Source organism: Styela clava, chromosome 11, assembly GCF_964204865.1.
Source record: "Styela clava chromosome 11, kaStyClav1.hap1.2, whole genome shotgun sequence".
NCBI lineage: Eukaryota > Metazoa > Chordata > Ascidiacea > Stolidobranchia > Styelidae > Styela > Styela clava.
The window spans coordinates 8,763,823-8,787,886 of record NC_135260.1 but is presented as its reverse complement, the minus strand read 5'-3'; the positions used below and the strand labels follow the sequence as shown (position 1 = coordinate 8,787,886).

Below are 24,064 nucleotides of genomic sequence, written 5' to 3'. Positions count from 1 at the left end.
TTAAATTAAAACTCCGAGGAAGACAGAGTGATCATTGAATTATCTGATTTATATTCAAGTTTCCGAAACACAAGTGAAAACTAACGAATAGAGTTCAAAAACGCGAAAACGAGGTAATGTTTACGACCACGCTTGAAGATCTGTCTGAGCAATGACATTGGCTCTACTAAACAAGAATTTTTCGGTTCATAAAGCACAATACAGTTTGATTAATTTAATTGATATGTGAAAATATATCATCGCATTTATTGTAACAAATTTCACTAGAATGGTTGTCGCGAAGTTGAATCACACAAAAATCCATTTGGTAAATCATTCACTTATTCATTAAAATTTGTGTACAGTATTGATACTATAAACAGGTAAAATAAGTTGGCTCAAAACAACATTAACCTTATCGGCAAGAAATTTTAACACTTATTTTAGGGTATAAAATACCATAAACCTCGTGAGAATATGACGAAAAGGTAATGTGAACTAAAACATTTCTAATGCATCACAAGGTGACAAACAAAGCAAAAGTCATTAGACAAAGAGATTTTAAACGGCGTATGTGTGGGGTGTTGCGAAGGTGTGTTGGTTCCGATTCGTGCTCACAGAGTGTAACGCCCCGCCTACCGTGTTGATGATTGGTTATCAGTATAGTCACATGCACAAACATATGACTTGGTAAACAAAGACATGCTGCATGTGTTACGTTTTGCTCAGAAGTCTTTGTGTACGACTGGTGTTGCAATTCACCGTTGAATATACGGGATATAGGTTGGAAACAATATGTGGCAGCGTAATTTATTGATCTACGCCACCTGTTTTTATGGAAATCGATATATTCCGGGGATGTTCTATCAGGAAAGTGCCTGCTGGACTGAGTAACCAGGATTTACGGTACCGGATTTACTGGTTTGGGTTACAGTTCTGCAGTCAGACAGTAGCGTCTTATCTCTGTATATCTTGTGTACCGTATTCCGTGAAGCCTCCAAAAATATTTGGTCCTCGACCTGTTTACCACCATCGATCGAACGTGTTTACCCTGCCAACATTTCAGCATATTCTTATATTAAAGTTCAGCTTCTCAAAATTCAGACATTGCATGTAATGTTGTATGAAAAAAATCCTTGTCTGCTTGACAAAGCAGTAGAAAATATGTGAAATTGATGGCTTTACAACCTTACGATGGCTTCTCAACATGCTTTAATAAAATGCTGTTCAAATTATAAAATTGCATAAATCTCTTCATCAATAAACTTGACCAACATAGAAAAATTGTCCATTAAACAAAGTCAGAAATCTGGAAAGTGAAGAATACTGGCATATTGAATCTAAAGATTTTTAAGCTAAGTCAGTAAGTTAAACATTTTATCGCTATTAGACCAAAGTTAACCATTTGTATATATCAGTATATTAATGATTGAAAAACAAGTCTGACATTTTTTTTATGATGCTTATGACAGAGATTATTCTGATTTGGTATTGCTTATACAAAATTGAAAAACTGAAAAACTAGATTATCTAGCTATAATATATGGAACAATATTATAACAGGAGTATTCTTTGCACTTTTGTTATCAACATTTTCTTTTAAATTTAGTTTTCTTGTCATTTCAGCATTTACATGAAAATAGCCTTTTTGACTAAAACACCTTTATACACCCAAATACCACTCTTCTATCTATTGCCAATCAATGTTTTATATGTGCTAATAAGTACCTTATTTTAATATTCAGATATTAGTTAATCATTTTATTATTATTTGAACAATTTCAAGAAATACGTATATGGCAGTGTCACTTTGGGGTGGTGCTGGGTTGAGGTGGATCAAGGGACCAGGGGGATGGCAAGAAGATGTTACACAATCAGAAGTTATAGTTGATTCTATTCACATGTAAGTTAAATTTTCTCTACTATAGCATCGAAAGTTATCTGTATGCCTTTTTATTTATGAAACAAGACAAATGATTGTTGTAACAATTGATACTGATACATTTCAAAATATCTCAAGATGATTTGTTCTGGCTATTTGCTATTATATATCTGCATATATTTGACCTCTAATTCCTCATGATTTTTATGATCTCATAGCGGATTTGCGAAATAAAGTCTTTCGTTATTAGTTCGTTAAGTTATCCATATTTTACGATTTGAAAGTACTTAGCTCATTCATATATATATGCTCCAAGATGTATAAATATACATTTTTTCAGAAATCAAGTCAAGAAGACAATCGAAATGTTTTTAAGAAGCAAACAACAAAAAGCTTACAAGCGCTTGTATTCATATCTTTCAGCTGCTCCTGGTATATTTATTTAAAAATTTGAGTATTTTAACTCATTCACATTCTGCATACAGTTTTGGGATATATGAAAGCTTTATATTCAGAAAAAGAAAATGTATAATCTGAATGGATTACTGGGTATATAAATTTGTATATAGCCTTTTCTTTTTAATTCCTCATGTAAAAGTGGTCTTTTCAAATAAAACACATAAAATATTTGCAAGTGTAAATGAGATTTACAATACTTATATACACAACATTCCATTCATCACATACAAAGTGCGAATCTCCCAATAACCACAGCTATTTATTTGTTTTTTTCAGTTTCGAAATGCAGTGCTAAAGAAAGTGTTACTTGGCTACAAATTTCATCAGAGGGAAGTAAAGAGGTATATATTAAGTTAACATTATTGGCAAATAATTAAATTTTATAATCCTTCAAAATTTTTATTTTATTTTCATTCTCAATAAAAAAGAAATTTTGAATGAAGATACATGTTTTCTTCTTCTCACAAAATGTTTTGCGAATATTCAAGATGAACTGAATACATCTAAATTATTCATATTTTATATAAGAAATTGTAGATTTATAATATTACCGTAGTTCATAATATTTTCATTTATGCCATTTCACTTACTTGAACAGACTCATTTAATGATTTATAAATGATCCAATCAATGTTTATCATTAATTTTTCGATATTACAAAATTAAATGTCGATCAAAATACAATGATTTGCATATGTGTCTGCTGAACAGACTATATTTGGATAGTTAAATCTTCTCCTGCTCATAATTTTGTATGTTCTGATTGATGATATGAAACTCTAAGGTACTATACTGTACTGAGAAATATTGATCACCACGATTATGCCAAGTGTGTAATAAATGAACTTAACCTTTATGGCATTGATTAGACCCTAAAACTATAATTTATGTGGTGACTGATTGATGGATTTCTTTTTATGACAGGAGTAATTATATCATTAATTCTATAAATAAATTCAACTTTGTGATTGATAATAAACATATTTGCATACATTTACATATAAGTTGGAAGGCCAACCGAGCTTGGGGAAAAGCTCAGTGTCAGTAACATATAAATATCTATCTTAGCAATGCTTTATATACGGTAATATAAAACAATCGTTCGAAGGTGCATTTGAAAATAGGGCAAATACAATGGATTTTGATATGTGTATTACCTAATTTTATATTGGCTCGGAATATGGTTATGTCATTATGTGGATAGGTAGATACTTGCGTACTGAATAAAAAATGGTAAATGTTAGAATAAAAAGTTGTTCTTGATTTCATTTATTCTAAATTCTGTTGTACGATGTTCAGTGTCATGGATATTCGACTCTTGGTGAACTTCTGCGCCGACTGCATTTGTCTGGTTCTGTCTGGCAGCAGGGAAGATTTAAGTATGTTATTTGTTTGACGGAGCTTATTGTAAAAAAGAAATTGTCAACTCTCAGCGTGACATCCAGAAAACACCTGTTCATTCTTGTTGAAACTTTGATTCAGCGAGGTAAGAATTAAAAATATACACTTGTTCAATTTCAGACGTCGATTTTCGTATTCATTTCAGGCAAGAGATTGCTCAGGCTGCCATTTATACAGCCATTGATTTAGACAATTTTATACTATGCACTAAATAACCTAATCAAATCTATGCACAAAGATGTTGATCAAAAGTATACAAGACATGTTGGTTTGCATATCATTGCTGCTGAGTGTGTTGTAAAAATTATCAATTTTTTGAACTTTCAGAAAAATGATCAACACATTCACTTGATCACTTGTTTATTGCACTAAGAATATATTCAATAATTTTTAGTGATTGAAACAAGTGAAAGAATTCGACAAATGAAAAGGATTGTTGCTGTTGTTTTCCGTAGTCTCATGGAGAAAAATTATTTTGTCGGTTCAAAATTGGCCTGGTTTGCAGAAGTTGAGAAAGTTAGAGACTGGACATCTCGACTCAATCAATTGACAATCTCACCAGTATGTAGTTATACTTCTTATATTGTCTTTTTATATTTGCTTCCTTTTTTTTTTATTCAACTTGGTTTTTATTTTTTACTAAATGAAATACTTTCTGTATAATGATTTTGAAATATAATTATATTTTATAAATTATATAATTATATACAAATTATATAATAATTTGATCTGTGGTTGATTTATAAGTCATGCATTATCACTGCTGTATGATCCAAGTGTTATTTATATTATATTGCAATTGTATATCACAGGCAGGGGCGGACACCCGGGGGGGCGAGGGGGGGCGGTCGCCCCCCCAATAATTTCGCAAAAAAATTTAATACATGTTGTTTCCGCCCTACAAAATTATCATTTCCGAAAAGTGCGATAGTCAAGCGCCATTAAACGGTTAATAGTTACCGATATTATAACTGTTTTCTTACAATAATGCGCCTTCGGAGCACCTCACATTTTCGTGAAACATGCGCGCCCGCACGGGTAATACTCCGTCTTCAAACGCACCGCCGATCACGCGCCACGGTTTTGCACAACTAACTCATTTTTGTACAATTTAATATGATTTTCTCATTGTCAAAATCTTTCAATAGTGTTATTGTTGGCACTTGCCAAAGAAATGAAAGAGGCAAACTGTGTTTCATTACAACAATTAATTATTATCGCTAAAAAATTAACTAGATCTAAAGTTGTTTTAAACAATTTTCGCCGCGGGACGTATCTTTTTACGTTAAGGATTTCGTGCAAGGCCCAGCATAATTTGCGGGCAAAGATCAAAGCATTTACTTTGTCGAAAAGTTGAAAAGCGGCAATATAAAATACTAAAAATAAAACTGTAAACAATATAAGTTTTGAGGCCCGCGACAGTCTAAAAACGCTTTTCTAGGCATCGAAAATCGCAAAATTTCGTGTGCCAGCGGCACAAATTATGTTTGCTTGACCTTTAAAAATATTTCGTTACTTAAATCGAAACACGGTCAATTGTGAGCGGGATTTGCCTTTTTATCCATTACTTAAAAATTGACGTCGAAAATTTTCGTGTTAACATTAAACAAAGCTGAGAACGCGACTTTTCCACGGTTTGTGATGATATATAAGATAATTAAAGTATATTCGATCACTTTTTGTATTTATTTATGTATTTTTATTGTACTGAAATAACTTTTACTACGTGAGAATTGACAAAAAATTTACGGATTTTTCGAAAGGTTTTTTCCGTCGTGTTTTAGAGTGGCCCTTGTTTTGTCGACTCAACCGCAGTTTAAATTGAAGACAATTAAATTGATAAATTAAGACATTTTGAATATGCCCGTATCGGTCTTTGATTGATTACTTTGCACAAGTGAAAAATCATTTTTCGTTGATGAAGTCGGCTCTATTAACAAGTGGCGTAATCGCGGCGACTGTTCCGCGTGGATTTCGAGGCGGTGTATTTGTATTTTTGATTTACTAGTATACCTTATAATTATTTTCATTGTATGAATTAAAATTGTACTATATCGGATTTTATATCAGATATCGAGATTTTTGTAACGACGATAACGAGTTCGGAAGATTGCAAAAATACGTATCAAAATTAAATACATCAGGCAGCTTATCTCATATTTTTATGTCCACATATCGCCGTGGTACTTTAAGTTTAGTAATATTTTTATTTTGATGTAAGAAGTCGCAACCGCGAGTTAGGTTGCACACAATTTAATATATAAGGACATTTTAGAATCTTGTGGCTGTCATGGATCGACAGAAAAATCATTATACGCTCAAATAGGCGGCTCTTTTATTGAGCGCGTAATCGCGGTGCTTGTTGCAGACGGCAGTGGGAAGTTCCGACTTTGACCCCGCCTTTTTTTTAAAAATCCTGGCTGCGCGCCTGAACTTGTGCCTGTTTATTTTCGTATTAAATTATAAATAAAAACCCTGCAAAGTCATTGCGTGAATCCTGAATGTTATTTCGAGTTCAAATGATGATTTAATAAATCGGCAATAATGGCAATTCTACTAGTCAAATGATAATTCCTTGGTAAAATTTAGGAAAAAAATTCGCACAATAGCTTGTTACTTTGTTTTGCATTTCTAATTTCACGAAACGGCGTTAGTGCGCTTTATGCAGAACTAGGAATTGAAACAATAACCTAATACGACTCCTCAAATTTGTTATTTTCTGTATGTTAGCAAGAGCCGTGGGCTAATTCTCGCGGAATTCAAGAAATTGGTTCAGTGACGCGCAAGTTTCGTGTCCGAGCAAAGCAGCCTAGGTAATCGATATATGAGTAGCAAACTGACATGCTAATACTTAGAGAACGACATCGACAGGTTATTGTTACGTGACGATACACGGCGCGGTGTTTTTCGGTAGGCGATCCAAGTTCGCCCCCCCAAAATGATGGAAAGTGTCCGCCATTCACAGGGTTTAAATTATGTTACAAGCTTTACTTTCATGTCATTCCATTATTTCAATTTTAGAGAATTGACCTACAGTTATCAATACCTGATCTTCCAGTATGTGTTCAACGCAATATTATAAGGATGCTTGATGATCATGAAGATATTGAGAGCTTGTCTCATGTTAACAAGACTCTCAATCATCTTTGCAAAGAATCAGATGTTTGGAGGAGCATATGCTTCAATCATTTTTCAAAGGTGAGAATACGAAACATGATACTGAGTGATAAATAAAGCACGACCGGTGTATAGTAAAACGATGTAATTTGCCGACGTTTCAAATCATCGACATGAATATCATCATCAATATGAATATACCTGGTGGCAATCATGCGCTATTATATTGAGTGGTTAAAAAGAGATGCATTTGTATCACACTTTTGAGCCAGCCACTGACTATAACACTTTTGATTCTTGTTATGGTACCTTTGTAATCAGCGCTTACAGCGCATCTTATACAAAAGACAGATGGAAAGGAGCAGTATATGTTAATGCTTGATTCCAACCAACCATAAAACAAAGATTATACTTCAATATTTACCTAATATTTTAAATTTTAATTTTAGGAATTTTAAAATTGATATAGACGAGTGATTAATATATGTTAGTTGGGTAAAAAGTTAGAAGTTGATTTGAGCATTTTTTTTTATTATTTCAAAATCTGTAAGCTATTTTCAATTTTATTTAATTTGTCATTTACGAAAACTATTAACTGAAAATGGTAAGTAGATGATATTGGGTCATTTTTGTCATTAGTGTCGAGGAATACCATACCGTGGTCTTTCTCAATCATTTCAAATAATTGGTTTCAATATATCCCCTAAAATGATAGTGAACATAAATAACTTTCTGCAGAATCAACTTGAAGAGTGCGAGGCAGTGTTGGAGCGGAGGAGGCTGAAAGGATCTCTCAGTGGAAATGATGTGGAGTTAACTTGGAGAATAAAATATCATTTTATGCTGAAGTAGGTCTTGCTTTTTCTGTTAGCTTCATTGAATCATAATATATTGCGAAGTAGAATTAAATATTTTATTGGCAGCGAAGATATTCTTTAAATCATTATTCCACGCTTTTGATAAAACATTACAAAGGGAAATTATTGCACTATTATCAAGCAGTTCTGGTTAAATAGCAGAAAACACAAATTCATTATCATATTTAGGTTTATAAAATTTTATCAAAGCAAATTAATTTTTATTTAAAATGATACAAGTGATCGAACAATTGTGTTTAAATTCTTCGTTCAAATATGACAAATATAATCTGTTACTAAAAATCTTTTTGTATAAAAATGAGATATGTCTATACTTCAAAGTTTCATTATTCAATTAATAATTTTAAATATATAATGGAAATGTTGATCCATATATTTTTTCTGACTTACAGGAGATTTGAAATACAAGAAACCTTCGCAGATCCTCTTCTGCTTTGCAAACGATGCTATACTGTATTTTGGAGGGTATGAAATTTTTTTTTAAAAACTGTTAGTAGCAAATTGAGTTGTAGCGGGAGAGTGCTTTATTTCATTATTCTTTCTGAATCTGTATGTTTGCACAAACAAACACATCACAGTTCATATTCTCATTTTGTTTCAGGAATCCGGCCACCCATGTGTTGGAAATGTATCAGAGACTACTTATATGCCTATCCATCCAAAACAATTAATTTCTCTTCTTTGAAGCTTTTGCTGCTGTTGTATTTTGTTATTATCTTTGCTGCTCTTGTAAAAATTGCTTCATATAATGTTTGACACATTTTTTTATGCATGGTGAACCTGTCATGTACATTAAAGTCAAAATGTTATGTGCTCTCCTTGGAATAACTTTATTAATTAAACAAAATAAGAACTTTTAAAATGAAAATAAACACTTACTAGTATTTGGAGTAGAAAAACTATTTTTTATTTTTACTCAATGGTAAAAATGACATGAATTGTTATTGTATGCTTTTATAGTGACTAATTTGTCATAATATGAACACACAACAAGAAGTTCCTTTTTTATTGCAGTAAATTCGATTCTTTTTTCTTTTATTGTCCTATATTGCCCTTTCTTCCTATCTTGTCGATTCATTGTTATTTTATTGCGCAAGCATTGTGAATGCGCTGCAAGCTTTATAAATTTACCAACTGTTATTTCGAAATGAAGCTATTTCTATCATGTTGCTTCAATATTTTCTCATATGTTTGAAATATAGTGTTACGGAAACACACTGTCGTCAGCCAACTGGTTTTCATAGAATTTTGCACTTTTATTATGTTTCTTTACTAACTTTTCTACAGTTATATGACTAATATTCGCTTATTTTAATCTGACATGTAATATGTAACACATATGCTCACCTATATATGCTAGGTATACCATATCATTAAAGTACACTATCATGTTGAGGTAAATGAAATTCATTCTGCAGTGCATTTCTGAGTGAACAATGAAATAATTAAAGCCCTAACAATTTATATTATGGTTTTACTACCAACACCGCTAAAAACTAAAGTTGACATGAAACGATATCATATGTCATTTTCTATAGCTTGCATTTTCATTGTCTGAAAAACTGTATCAAGTCTTGAAATTTTATGAATTGCAAATTTAAAATTGGCATACAGAGAATTTCATCATAAAACCCAAGCAAGTTGGTGAAAATCTATATCATAATGTTATTGGGATTTTGAAAGCATTATTGTTATTTCACTTTCTGCACAGATCATACTGAGAAGGAACTTGTCGGTATTTCCCTTTTTTTTCTTGCTTTATTCAGCCTACTTCAGAGCATCCAATCCTTTACAATATATTGCCATTATTATGAGTTATTTTGCTATATCATCCACTGCAATTTTATTTGTAAATACTGTGATTTGTTTTGTACAATATGTTGATGAAACATTGTAAAATGACTCAAAATTTGTAGGGGCTTAAGTGAGATAAGCAATTACCGGGGTCATGTCTATTTACCCTTTCCATGTATCCATCCAGCAATGGTACTATAGAACGAAAGTCTCGTACACTCACTATGAGGTTTTGCGACCTTCACCAGGATGGAGTTATCGCTCTGGGTGTTATTCATCGTGTGTATGAAATTACACACAATCCAAGGAAACGAATACCAAAAGTTCAAAGCCAAATCTGCGCGGGTGGACACCCGAATTCGTACCGCAAACGTTCGACAAATTACAGGATAATTCAAGGTCCATCTGTCGAGTCAGCGGCCATGGTCGCTATGTGTGTTGTTCGATTTTTTCGAACGTAAAAAAAATTGTATTGAATTAAATTATAGAGAACAATCCTGTTGCGCCAACTGTTGTAGTTACATCTATCTGTTCTCGGTCGGACTGAAGCAGATGAGAAAAAATCACAACAATCTGTCTCCTTAGTCACTTATTGTAACTGGCCGTTGTTATTTACAAACGGGGATACGGCGCTCGTGTTGTCTACGTCTGAATTTTGGATCCATGTCAAAGTTGTAGTGAGTAGCGTTTATAGCAAACAAATCACGAACATTCCAAAAAATACGCGGGTACATGAGTACAAATGTCCGTGGGTGCAAAAGTATGTACCGTGCTTCCCCGTAAATAAGACTGGGTCTGATTTCAATTTTCTTCCGAAAAATAACACTAGGGATTATTTTCGGGGGATGTCTTATATTTTTATTTATCAAAATTACAAATTAGAGAATCACGAGATTTTTAAATGTGCAAAAAATGAAAACCGATATTCATTTACGGTATTTATAAGTAACACGTTTTTATTTAGAATAACTGCAAAACATAGATTACATCATTTACAACGTGTAGAAGAGATTTCTTGCTATCGACCAGATCAAAAAAAAATTCGCGTTATTGACTAGGTCTTATTTTTAGGGGAGGGCTTATATTGAAGCTAGGTCTTATTTTCAGCGTAGGTCTTATTTTCGGGGAAACATGGTGGGTGTAAATGTACGGCGGTCTCACTACTTACTGAATACAGCGCAAAGCAGAGGGAAACAGCGGAAAAAATAGGGAAACAGCGCAAAAGCAGAAAAAAAAAATTTGCAATGAGTTAGGGCACCTTTTTTGAGTTGGGGTACCACGGCAGCAAAAAACACAAACCAATGCATGTAGGCTGTAATGGCAGGTCTGCCCCCGCTGGTGACACATTTTGGGTACCGTAATTTAGAACATTTTCTATATGTATACAGATTTGATTGATTTGGCTTCAGGGTTAGATAAAAAAAAAGTAGAAAAATTTTGCATGATGACCTAGAATTCGGTACATAACCTTGTAAATATACCAGAAATAGCGCCATAAATCCATGGTTCTTTCATAGTTAACTTGTTACTTCGTGGCGGGAGGTGGTAATAACTGCGTCTCCTGTTTTGCGCTGTTTCGCGCTCTTTGCGGTGTTTCGCGCTGTAGCAAGTAGTAAGGCCCAATGTATGGTACGTGGGTGCAGGAATAATGGAACCGTATGTTGGATAGTTCATTTCCAAAAAAATCTAAAATTTTATTTGATGATAATCACACTTTTTATTTTAAATGCCGCGCGTCACCAGGTGACCAGGGTAACGCTAAAATGCGGGGAACAGAGGGAAGTGCACTAAAAAGTGGGAATGGCAGGGAAACTGCCAAACCTAAAATACGGCAACAAAAGGGAATTTCACGAAAAAACAGGAATGAGGAGAAATTGGTAGTACAGTAGTCTAGTACTGGAGGTATTAGTACAGGTAGTAGGCTGTGTTAAAGTGTTAGGTTAGGACTTGTCACATGTCTGCATGCAGACTTAAGCGTCCGTTTTTCTCAAATCTCATATTTTTGCATTAGTGGCAGAGGCTTTGTACGGTACGGTACCGGTACCGCTATATGCTGGTAAGGTGGTTGATAGTTCCGCGATTTTCATGATGATAACTCATTTTAATAATCTTTATAGTGGAATTCCATGCTGATATATGCTGCGGTACGGTACCGTACCGTACTGTACAGTACTGGTATAACCAGTTCTGCCATTTGTACAGGTACGGTAGGCTATTCAATACATCGACCTTTTATATTTCCTATTTTCAAGCTTCTCAGTATTATTGTTATTGGTATCGTAATTCAATAATTATATATCTGGCAATTAGTGTTGTCTATTATGTATAAGGATGTCACAGAAAAACTTTCATCTGTGCGAATTCGAACACTTGTGCTTGCAGTTATTGCTGTATCTGTGTCATACTTGGGTGTGTGGTATTACAAAAGGCCTAAACAAGTAGAGCCGTATGTTAAGAATCAGTGGCATAATTTGTACTTGCTATCGGGACCATTCCAGACATGGAATGTACCCCTAATTATCTTTGATGTTGAGATACTTCCTCATGTTTTCAAGCCTCGCAGGGAAATTTGGCATGATCCTGCATACACCTGTCGCATTCTTTGCAAGCATCATCCAGATGGCAATAACCTTCTTACATTTGCCATCTTGGCGAGAAAGTTTATCCCAGAAAAGGATAAGATAATAGATCGTTTGCAGAAATTTGGATTCGCCACCCATTTATCAATGGTTCCAGATCCGAGACTGCATGATGCGAAAGAAGTGATAAAAATTCCAACATATTTGTGGCTTGCCAGAAACGATCATGTCATTCATATTACCATATTGCATGAACGACATGGAAATTATTATTGGGCTGGACCTGTGACTGATTCAGATTGGTTCAACATGGTGAATGAACTAAAACCACAACTTACTATTGACTGGAGAACGTTGAATGGTGCAGTTTTCCCAAGATATGCTCAAGCGTATGAAATGTCACATCACTTGACTGGAGTTGCTACAAAAATAGATAAGCATGAATTTATTGTACCTTACAATATTAAGAGTTTTCTCAAAGAATACAAAGAAGCCAGATTTATTGAATGTGACCATGAAAGAGCTAAAAAGTACAGGGATGAATATCCTGTAATTGCGACACAGGAGGAATATGTATATCAATCTGATGCTAAGAAGTTACTTATCCGAGCAAAGAAAGTATTAAATAAATTAGGAATTCCATTTTGGCTCAGTAGTGGAACATTGCTTGGATGGTATAGAGAATGTGGCATTATTCCTCACGGTGTTGATGTGGACATTGGCATCTGGATTCACGATTATCATAATGAAATTATTCCTGCAATGGAACGTGAAGGATTGATGCTTAAGCATGTTTTTGGAAGAATACAAGACAGTTATGAGCTTTCATTTATTGATGAAAAAGATGTGAAACTGGATATTTTCTTTTTTTATCAAGAGTCTGACTCTGTATGGAATGGTGGCACCAGAGCCTATGATGGAGCAAAATTTAAATACAAATTTCCAAAATTTTCATTGTGCTGGACAGAACATCTTGAAGATAAATTTCGAGTACCATGCGAGACTAGATCCTACATTGAGGCTAATTATGGAGAAGATTGGGATAAACCAGTAAAAGATTGGGTCTGGTACTCATCACCGCCAAATGTAGAAGACAACGGATATTGGGAAAAAAGTGAGTGGAATGAAGTGATTCAAGTTTATGACAGAGTACGTAATCAACCAAAGGTCAAAGTAGATCTGTGAGATTGAGACAAGATGATTTATATCTTGGCGATTTTCCAAATTCTAGGAAATAACTGTGTACAATATTACTCCATAGCTCAAGTTTGCACATGCTATTTGTTTGATAAAGTAAGTGTATTTGTTTGATAAAGTAAGTGTAACTACTTCAAGATTAAGCATTAGGTCTGAAATTCTTTTTACTGTTTGTCCATACAAATCTCTGTTCAAAATGTGAAAAAAATTATGACAATCTATTCATTTCTGATTCAGAATATCCAAGGCTTATGAAATTTCCTCATTCCTTACAGGATTCTTGTCACATTTCCATGTTACTGATGGTCTCACTTGTAACATTCTAGCCTTTCTGTATTGTTTTCATTTTAGGGAAGTTATTTTTTGATGATGATCAATTGTTGATTTAGTTAGAAGGTCTCTTTACACTACTGCCCAACACTAATCATAAAATACATCAAGTGATATGATTGACATGATTCTTTCATAAGAACAGTGACATAGCGCATTTGCATTTTCTTTTAACCACTAATTTTCTGATATATATGTTATCTATTTTTTACTACTGAATTCTGATTGATTAACTTCTTCAAACAGTAACTAATAATTGTAGATGTAAAGTTTATCCTAATCAAGTTTTCAGCACTACATTGTCACATATTCATCATATTGTCTTACAGTCCTTACCTAAAAACTGCACATATCTTAGAGGAAATTTGAGCTGCTATATATTGATGCTAGATCGAGGGAACAATATTCTGTGCATTGAATTGTTTTGTTGTTTTTACTGGCAGTAAGAGAATCACTGTTACTTTTTATAATGCTTTAAAGGTTTACCACTGTTTAGTTCAGTTTTGTTTTTCTTTGCAAATGTTTCATTTATTTTTGTATGTTACATTTTATTGATACGAGTTCGTTCATTTTAAAGAGTATTTGAATATAGGTAGTTTATTAATAAGATACTGGACGATAAATCAGGAAAATGAAGCAAATATCGGCCATTTGTGCCTGATAGTCATAGAGGTGTTTTGCAGAACTCTATTTCCAGCAATTGTACAATCGGCTACGTCTGTTTCGTTTTCATAAAGGTCAGTTATTGCGTGTTTATGCAAAATTTATTGGTACAAAAGTTGCAGACAGTTTCCTAATATACTAACTCGTAACTATTTATCAAAACTGTTTTGCGTGAGAAATGGTGTTATAATCAAATCACTAGCTAAACCGAACCACCTAAATGTACAAGACAGTCGTATATTTAGCGTCAGCGAACTGGACGTTCGATCCCCCATAGGAGCGAATATATCACGAGACTGTGCAACGGGCGGGCGATAACCCGGCCCGCCAAGCCATTCAATGTGGCAATTATCAATTCTCAGATTTTTCTCCAAGCATCAACCTCTAATGCGACAGTTTATGTTTGAAAAGGTGCTTACATGGATAAAAATGCATGTTTTTTTGCACTTGTCATTGCGTTAAATCTTCCACCGTATTTTTGCCTGGTGCTTTTATCGTTGTAAGGCTAAGTGGTTCCCGCCTTTCCCGCTAAATTTTTTGTGTGGCCCGGTTAGATGTCTGAAGTTGTTTATTTTATATGGCCCACCGACAAAAAATCTTGCACACTTTTGATATAGCACTATTGAGGTCCAGTTTTCTAGACGGAGATCTGAACCTGGAAGTTTATAGAGCATCGATCCAGGACGGTGAGTTGAAGTTGATTAAGTATTCGCCACTAATAAGAATTTTCTTCGCGAAATCGGGCTTGTGCTTTTTTTCTTATCGTGTACAAAACGATCGCACCGCCTTGCGCGCAAATGTCAAAGGTATAGGTGGTGCGGAGATAAAGCACTTAGTACAAATAAATTGTATTAAATTAATGTACATTTTGTTGAATGACTTTATTATGAAGGGTTTCGCTGACGTCCAGTATTGGTTTATCGCATCTTGATCATTTATGAACCGTTTTTTTTTGTTTCGACGCATATTTCCACCCTCATATATTTGCATTCATGGACATTAGCAATCATCTATATCAGGGTGGGTCAAACTGCGGTCCGCTAAACAATTTTGAATTATTCTTAAACTATTCCAACTGACAATTGCCCTTTTCCCGATGTCGGGATTGAAGATTGTTAAAATCACGGAATTTCAATGTTGTATCTATGCCATGGGAATGAAGTGATCGGTACAAGGAGAACAAACTGTCTTGTGCAGACAGGAACAAGCCGGTCAGATGAGTGAACTTCGTACCTTGACCTCGCGTAAAGTAAGTTCTCATTCAAAGAGGCGCTTCGTGCCTCTATTTTGATAAAAACACTCCTCCATTTTCAAGCGTTGGCCAGGTGACAGCAGAGATGACTTAGCGCCGCGCGATCAAGTTATTTTTAGCTAGGTGCGCAGTCCCAACTTAGACGGACTTGTTTCTTCTTTGACGATAGCACCAAGCCTTCTAACGCTACAAGTAATAAAATTAGTCAAATATAACAATTCATCATACAGTGAGTGTGAAAAAGATGAACGAGGTAAACTGAGAGGAAACGTATTTCCTAATCCACAACAACGTTAAACCACAGTGTCTGGTGTGTTTTTAAGCAATATCTGTCACGAAAGAATATAATTTTAGGCGACATTACAAGACCAAACACAAGAAAAGATACCGAAAATACCACGGTATTTCTTGGGAAGCAATTAAAAAAAAAATAAAGGCTTTATATATCTTTCTTAAAAAACTGATTAGAACGGTAGACTCTCATTTTTAAGTATATTTGAAGTGAGTAAACTCGCAATGTTTTGATCACTTTTTTTTCTTCGACTGCGGCCCGCGAGACATGCTCAAAAGTTTTTGCGGCCCTTCAACTTCGTAACCCCGGACCACCCTGATCTATATTTATTTGATCTGCACATACGTTCTACATTGTACCATGGGACGGATCATGCCCCTTTGGTGCCCTAAGCAATGAAGACTTTGGTGCCTCCTTATGTGTAATTTAAAATAAAAAAAAGGGAACCACATAAGTGTATTATCCATTAAACATAATCACAACCAACAGTAAATAAAATAACTTTTAAGAAGATTTTTAGGTTTTTTAAATAACCGATATATAGGCTATAGGCCGTTTACTGCCGATATGATATCGGCAAACACGCAATATCGGGGCGATATATTGGTTGAGCTCTAATCCTGAAGGAGTGTGACAATGAAGATTCATGCGTTCAATCTCAGCGTGAATCGAAGTACCAAAAGATACCAGTCACAACCACTGTAGTTTGGAATTTTACCGGTACCCAGTAGTCTACCTCAAGGTTGAAGGACCGCGGGCCGCAAGTCGGAGAAAACCCAAAAGTGATCGAAATATCGCGAGTTTATATACTTCAAATTTAATAAACAACGAGAGTTGCCTTCAGTTATTTTAAAATTAATTCCCGAGAATTACAGTTGTATTTCCCGCATTGAAGAAAACGACTCATATGCCCCTTTCGTGTCCAATAAAAAAGTTTCAGGTTTATTTTTAATGAAGAAGGTTGATATGTAACTTGGAGACGAAAAATAAGCGAACATTTTGAAGTTTGAGTTGTCTGGTGAACTCGTAATGTTTTATTAAACACCGATAAACTATATAAAATTCTGCTATAAAATTTCTGGTGTGCCCCTCTTTGCTTGGTGCCCTAATCACGCGCTTATATTTTTAATGGTTAATTCAGCGCTGATTCTACCCACGAATGTTGTTGAGCGGGCAGTTAATCTCTCCCCATCTGTTCTACCGTAAATATATGGTTCTACATCTAATGTTGGCGTGTCGGGTTCTGTAGCATGCGTATCATAATATTTTCTTCAAATGGCTGTTCACATTCTGACATCTGCATGCGCATGTTCTCTTTTTGTTCAATATTGGATTTTTGACATTACCCATGCATGGACTTTGTTTCTATTTGGGTGGTGTAATACCTTATGAGGGATATAGACGGTATAGTTTAGCTGCTGTACCTATTATTGTAATTAGGCGACCAGTCGAGATATATTGAATTCTCCCCTTCGTTTTAATTTGCTGTGGTATTCTATGATTTGTCTTGTGTGTATACAAAATTTGGTACTCTTGAAGTATCCGCACCAAGATGTCGCACAACCTGAACCCGAACCTGGTACACAACCTGAGTTCAGGCTGTGCGCCATCTTGGTGCGCATACTTCAGGAGTACCAAATTTTGTATACACACAAGACAAATCATAGAATACCACAGCAAATTAAAACGAAGGGGAGAATTCAATATATCTCGACTGGTCGCCTAATTACAATAATAGGTACAGCAGCTAAACTATACCGTCTATATCCCTCATAAGGTATTACAGGAGGTCCTAAAATTTTATCCTAGGTTAAAGTTCTGCTGTGAAGTTATCGTGAAGGCCAACATACGAATGGTTGGTGTGGTTTGAGAGGGTTTGCATGGTTTTCGAGACATTTACCCTGTGTCCCAATCAGAATTCAACTCAGGTCTTCCAACTAGCGTTGTAAAGATAAATAACTAATGATCAATATCTACTCAAAATAATAATTTCTTCTCAACAAAAGTGTAGGGTAGTGTTGTTTCCTAATATGTAAACCTCGAATATTCTACTCGCAGATTTATTTTCTGTTTTTCAGGTCGTTTCGTGATGATCAATTCAACAGCTAGCTTATTGAATATAAATAGTGTCTACGTCAACAAAATTCGCAGGCTGATGTATCATCCATGATAAATTTGAATTGACATCAATTGCGTCAAAATATTCAAAAAGATCCTGTGAAATAACAATACTAATTCCTTTATCCTTGCAGAAGTCAATATCTAAGTATGAATATGAAAAACACCCTTACTTATAACCTTGGTAACGAACATAGTCCTATACCCTATCGTCCTACCTTAATAGACCTTAGTCATTTAAAACCCATCCTACGCGCAAAAATAAAAGTGATGTAAAAAAATTTTTTTTAACATTAGCTCTTATGGGAAATGTGATCACCAGAGCAGAAATTTGCATTTTTTGGGATTTTCTAGATATGTTTCATCGTATACGTGTGTAGTTTTGAGAATAGAATATTTTTTACATTATTTTTGATATTTTTATCATGATAAACATGATCGAGATATTTGATAATCGTTCATTAAAATTTTAATGATCGCGGTGTTTCCGATGACGTCATTCTCACTAGACCATGAGATTCTGCCAGCGCGCCGTGCTCTGTGGAAACTGCTTGTGATAACAGAATACTGGAAAACCGGTACCGGGACCACAACTGGCGTTCAACGAAAGACCTATTTTGGTTTTTATTGGATGTTATATATTTCATGAATTCCATGCAACTATGTACATTTCTGGTACACCTTTCAAAATCCAATTGCCTAACTCAGTTCATATGTTGAGTCTTGTTGACACCATGTACCTATCCCAAAATTGGTGATGTTCAGGGCTGGATTTAGACCATGAGAGGCCACTTCATATTTTTGAGCTCAGAATTTCTCTCTAAACAACACCACATGTCATTGCTTAAAATTAAAAATATGAGTGCATCAAATTTTTCATTCTCCCCATTCATGGGTGTGATTTTTTAATTAAAGGAATGAAAATTTACTTGAGGCAGTTTTGCTTTCAATTTTCTTGAAATTGAATTCTTTCTGGTGATGGTCTCTACAGCAAATTTCTGGCCCTAATCACTCAGCAGATTGAAATAAATGGTTTTCAGCATTTATTCGCAAAGATAGATATTTTAATTGAACATATAGTTCAACTTAAAGCCTGTATAATGATATTATAAATATATGTCCCATTATGACCGCATTGTGAGAAGGCTTTCCACACTATCAAGTCTATAAGGTTTTAGCGTCTTCCAATGTCTCAGATGGAAACTTCAGTCTTCATTTCGCATATTCTTTTCATTAATGCCATTAGCATTTGAAGCTTCCATTGTTGTTTAATGTGATAGCCTAAACGTGAATTCAAATTTTTTTCTCACTTCAATCATCACATGTTTAAATACCCGATCTGACTTCTACTGATTTGTTATTAATTGATAATTTTTTTTTCATAAATTAACTATCGTACTAGCTAAGTGTCCACTAAGTGAAAATCTAAAAAAAAAGCAGTGGTTTAATAATGGACTACATGTTTAACCGAATCCAAAAATATTCCGTAACTTAGTCAACCCTTCCTCCAAGGAGTTTTTGTTAAATTGTTCAAACATCTTAATTAACTGTTAATCTCGATAGCGAACATGTGGGGCTGGGGCGAGCTGACTGTGATGGTCGTATCGCTCCCCAGTCTATACCGAATAACTGTGTGTTTTGTATATAATTTTTATTGATTCAATGCTTGTATTCTGGTTGATGAAATAAATCTCTCTCTGGTATCCAGTCATGTTTTTTAACCTAGTTAGGAGACCGGTATTGTACCATTATAGGTTGGTCATCTTTTTTGTATACCGGTACCGTACAACTTATCCTGCCTATTGGCAGGCTGGCCAACATTTTTGTTCGAAGGCCTATTCCAGTATTTACTAAATAATTTAGTTTTCACCTCTTGCAACCTTGGTACGGTACCGGTAGTTTAAATAACACGTAAGCATGCCTTCAGTAAATGATTGCTAGCGGTACAGGTATAAATGCGTAAAACCAGTAAACAAACGTGATAGAAATGGTATGGATTATAGATTGTCAATGTTAAACCTATATATTTACGGTTAAACGCTTCCAGTAACGGTACCGTACCCAAAGCGACATTTGCAGCGCATATCCCACAGAGCACGGCGAGTTGGCAGAATCTCATGGTCTAGTGATAATGACGTAATCGGAAACACCGCGATCATTAAAATTTTGATGAACGATTATCAAATATCTTGACCATGTTTATCATGATAAAAATATCAAAAATAATGTGAAAAAAAAATATTCTGTCCTCAAAACTACACACATATACGATGAAAAATATCTAGAAAATCCCAAAAAATACAAATTTCTGCTCTGGTGATCACATTTCCCATAAGAGCTAATGTTAAAAAAAATCTTTACATCACTTTTATTTTTGCGCGTAGGATGGGTTTTAAATGACTAAGGTCTATTAATTATACTTACTTATACTGTTACTGGTACCCTAAAATACTTATTACAATCTGGACTATAATTTGGCAATAATAGGATCTAGTTTAGGGAATTAAGTGGTCTAACTCTAGCCCACCTCTTCATGCACCCAATCCTAGCAACTTTGGTTGGGAATTTTTGGCAATTGACCCCATCTATATTCAGCATGGCAATATATTTTTCATTAAAGTTCATCTTTACTGTTCACTCCCATTTATAAAATCGATCAAATCGGCAGTGGAAAACATTATAAATTTATTAATATGGTGTGGCAAGTAATTTTTATTTATTTTTTTAACTACCAGTATGTAATTTATCATGTTCTTCTTACTTTATAACTTCTGTATGGTTGTGTGTGTAGGTGCGAGTGTGAAATATTTCAAATATTTTAGGTGAGTGAACACGTACCGCTTCTTCTTGGAAAAAACTTTCTGTCTTATATACATTCTGTACGTTTTAAACCTTATCTAAGATTTTGTTCGCTCTCCTGATTTCATAATCAGTTTTTATTCATTTATTTTTACCAATCATTTTATTGTCATGCTGATTACGCAGTCGAAATAAACTTATTATTATAATTATGTCTGTCAGTAGTACCGTCAATATATACTACTACAATCATATTTGAAGTAAATGAGGCTTCAATGTCGCTTTCGCCGAGTCATGGAATCCTGATGTTATGTTTTATATCTAGTAATGGAGACAAACTAATTCAAGTAGAAATCTGCACGCGATTCATTTGGACTTCCATTTATCAACATAACTTCAAGCAATACCGCTAAGCAGATGAAAACAACTTTAAACGCTGAACGCCATTGCGGTTAACAATAGGAGATAAGCACTAGTGTTGCAAACACGATAATTATCACAACTAGATTCAAAAATTAACACAGAAGAATGGTTACTAACTATTTTAATTATATAACTATGATTGCGGCATTAAACAATTTTGTTCTTCGTAAAAACATTATCACGTCTCGTGCGTGTAGCCTACTGTAGATTAATCACTTTTATCAGGGTATTATCAGCTTCTAATTCATGGTTCTGATAACATCGCCGACATGTTAATTTCAGGGGGAGAATGAACAGTTTCCATGGTAAATACTGGTATACTGGAATATTATTTAGCTGCTTAGAATTGCGGCATTTTACTGCACCCTGCGCAGTTCGTGAACAGATGAGACTACAGAATTGTGATTTAGTCGCGTGATAGTTAAATGATTATAGACCAACTGCTGATATTATACCAAAACAACCTATTCTGGGGTTTTGCTCATTATTAAAACCTACCCACTGATGGATTTGGGATTCAATTTACAGGAGGCCATTCAAATGACGCTTGATCCCATTCAACCGTCTTTATCTAACTAATGAAAAAGCATTAAAGCGTAACACGCCTGGCGTTTGAGATTACCGACCGACCACGCGCTGCGTGTGTTCCGCTATATTTATATGAAAACTTCACTTTTAATATACTTTTCCCATAGCTACATCATGGACTTATTTAGCTAAGTTGTCAATATGTATATACAGACATCTACATCGCAAGGATATCATTAAATATGGATCTTTCCACTTTTTTTGTTGCCTCAACCATTATGGCTTTGATTGCAACAAATAACGGTTAGAATAACTATTTGCGTTCATGTTTTCATTGAAGTTTAATATCCGATTTGTACTCTTGTGCGACTCCGAGCCGTCTGTGTGCCATGTTCTATCATTTTGTTGTTTTTCATGCATGCTAATTAATGTATGTACAGTATGCTTATTTGCCTCGAAAATGTATCAGTATCTGCATAAAAGTTAAACGGTATAACAGAGACGGGATACATGTTCAAGACCTTACTGGCCTAGGACACAGATGTGCGACAAGCACCCCAACAAGTATAGCTGCAGTTTAGGACTGCTGCGTTATAGTAGGACAACACACATGGAATATACAAACAAAAGTCTTGTACAATACACAGGACAAAGAGGTACGGCACCACGACGATAGGTACAATAGTCAATTTATGGCACGTTCACGTCCCAAGTATAAATCGCATTTTTGTGTGTTTTTACAATAGATTGTACGAAACAAGTAAAACTTGCCAAAAACCAACATTGGGTGGAACCACGATTAGGTTCAAAAAAGGTAAACAATAAATGACATATGTAGAAATTCTTTGTTTACACTCGAGTTGTTAATCATAAATTGTATGCGACAAAAGAAACGGGAACAATAGAGTCTAGTATAAAATGCGGGTCAATTTCGTAGACGCTATTGTGTGGAATTTATTGTAATCACCGTTCAGCATGATAAATTTAAATTTGTATAAGATGATCTTTGCATTAGCGATGATTCAACGAAGGAACTGTACAAAGCTAATAAATCATAAAATATTGTGCTTGGCTAGTCTAAATTCTTATATGGCTTTCTATTTTTTGGTCGGGAATATATGCTAACAAAATAGGCTTCATAGAAAACTAAAAATCGAATGAGGAATCTATCAGCCTGGGTTGGCTGATATGCCTGATAACTAAATATAAATGTTATTGCTGAACAATATATTTCCTGCCGTTTTTTTTCGCAACCAGCCAAACAGTATTACAAAAATGCTGCCTATATGTCAGAAAATTTAGTAATTACCCTCCTGTATCTCTAATTTGGTAAAATTCGGTAATCAATTCAATCTGCAGTTATTTTGTGAACATGAATTTTGTAAAAAAGAAAGCTGACCAATTCAAACAGATTTTTAACCGGATATGAGAGGGAAATACGAATACCACAATGCTTTCTGCAAATTTTGTCGGTAACTATCTAAAACGGTATTTTTTCCTTATGACACTTTCTTCGTTATGAAGAGTTTGGAATCTTACACTAAATGTAGATATAGTAAGATTTTTGAACGTTTTTTGGTGGTTTTTGCTTGATAACTGACAAATAATAATCAATGTGTTTGGACAATAAAAGCGTTGAGTTTGTATTGCACTGTTTACCTATTCCTGACACTATTGTGGCCCGCGAACAATACGAAGATAATAGTGTGGTCCGCGAGGCCGACAACCTTGGACCACCCTGACATAGTTAGTCAAACAGAGATATTTTTCATCTGCTAGTCTTTTCTCAACTTTTTCACCAATGATCAATGAGGCCAAATTAATAGTTTCCGGGAGGCTAGATCTATGTAGGAATATGTAAAACTAGATGTTCCGCACCGAAAGCGCAGATTCAACCACATATAATGACTGGCTGTAACCACGTTAACGATGTGTCTGGTTGCTTATTTGAAATAGGGGAAAGTGGGGAAGGTTGGGACACTTTTTTTCTTTTGCATATTTTGAACCGTTAATTCTGCATATTTACTTAAGTTTGCGGGACTAATGCGTAGAGGGGTTTGCGACACACTTCTTACTATCAAAATTCTTTGAAAAACGTCTGTCAAGTGTCCCACTGTACCCCACTTGTGGGGCACATTCGGACAGACCCTGGGGCACAATGGGTCAGTCTGTCATAATTCAACGAAGTATGCCCTTAAAAATGAGCAACTAATCAGCATAATCGTCTAAAGAACAGAGAGACTTCAAATTTGAAGATTTAATATTTTTAAAATCAATGTTCAACTTAAATAGTTATTTTTAAAAAAAATTCGCAAACAAATTTGATTATTTCCTTCTTCGAATCTAAATCTGGAAATATTATTGATTCTCGAA

General features: G+C 34.7%; 2 protein-coding genes across 2 annotated transcripts; both read left to right on the top strand.

Moving 5' to 3' along the window:
* Positions 1 to 1,713: 1,713 nt before the first annotated feature.
* Positions 1,714 to 9,615, top strand: LOC120347207 (F-box only protein 32-like). Its single transcript, XM_039417111.2, has 9 exons — positions 1,714 to 1,882; positions 2,202 to 2,293; positions 2,597 to 2,661; positions 3,620 to 3,806; positions 4,116 to 4,282; positions 6,743 to 6,919; positions 7,577 to 7,686; positions 8,109 to 8,181; positions 8,318 to 9,615. Exons 1-9 carry the CDS (start codon positions 1,776 to 1,778, stop codon positions 8,399 to 8,401), a joined length of 1,062 nt encoding a protein of 353 aa, XP_039273045.2. The 5' UTR covers positions 1,714 to 1,775; the 3' UTR covers positions 8,402 to 9,615.
* A 2,112-nt stretch (positions 9,616 to 11,727) lies between these two features.
* On the top strand, positions 11,728 to 14,225 carry LOC120347176 (ribitol-5-phosphate transferase FKTN-like). Its single transcript, XM_039417060.2, has one exon. The coding sequence runs from the start codon at positions 11,832 to 11,834 to the stop codon at positions 13,272 to 13,274; it is 1,443 nt and encodes a 480-aa protein (XP_039272994.2). The 5' UTR covers positions 11,728 to 11,831; the 3' UTR covers positions 13,275 to 14,225.
* The last annotated feature ends 9,839 nt before the right edge of the window (positions 14,226 to 24,064 follow it).

Coding starts and splice junctions, on each gene's coding strand:
- LOC120347207 (XM_039417111.2), top strand. CDS start 1,776: ATGGCAGTGTCACTTTGGGGTGGTGCTGGGTTGAGGTGGATCAAGGGA. Junction 2,662..3,619: donor CATCAGAGGGAAGTAAAGAG/GTATATATTAAG, acceptor TACGATGTTCAG/TGTCATGGATATTCGACTCT. Junction 4,283..6,742: donor ATCAATTGACAATCTCACCA/GTATGTAGTTAT, acceptor TTTCAATTTTAG/AGAATTGACCTACAGTTATC.
- LOC120347176 (XM_039417060.2), top strand. CDS start 11,832: ATGTATAAGGATGTCACAGAAAAACTTTCATCTGTGCGAATTCGAACA.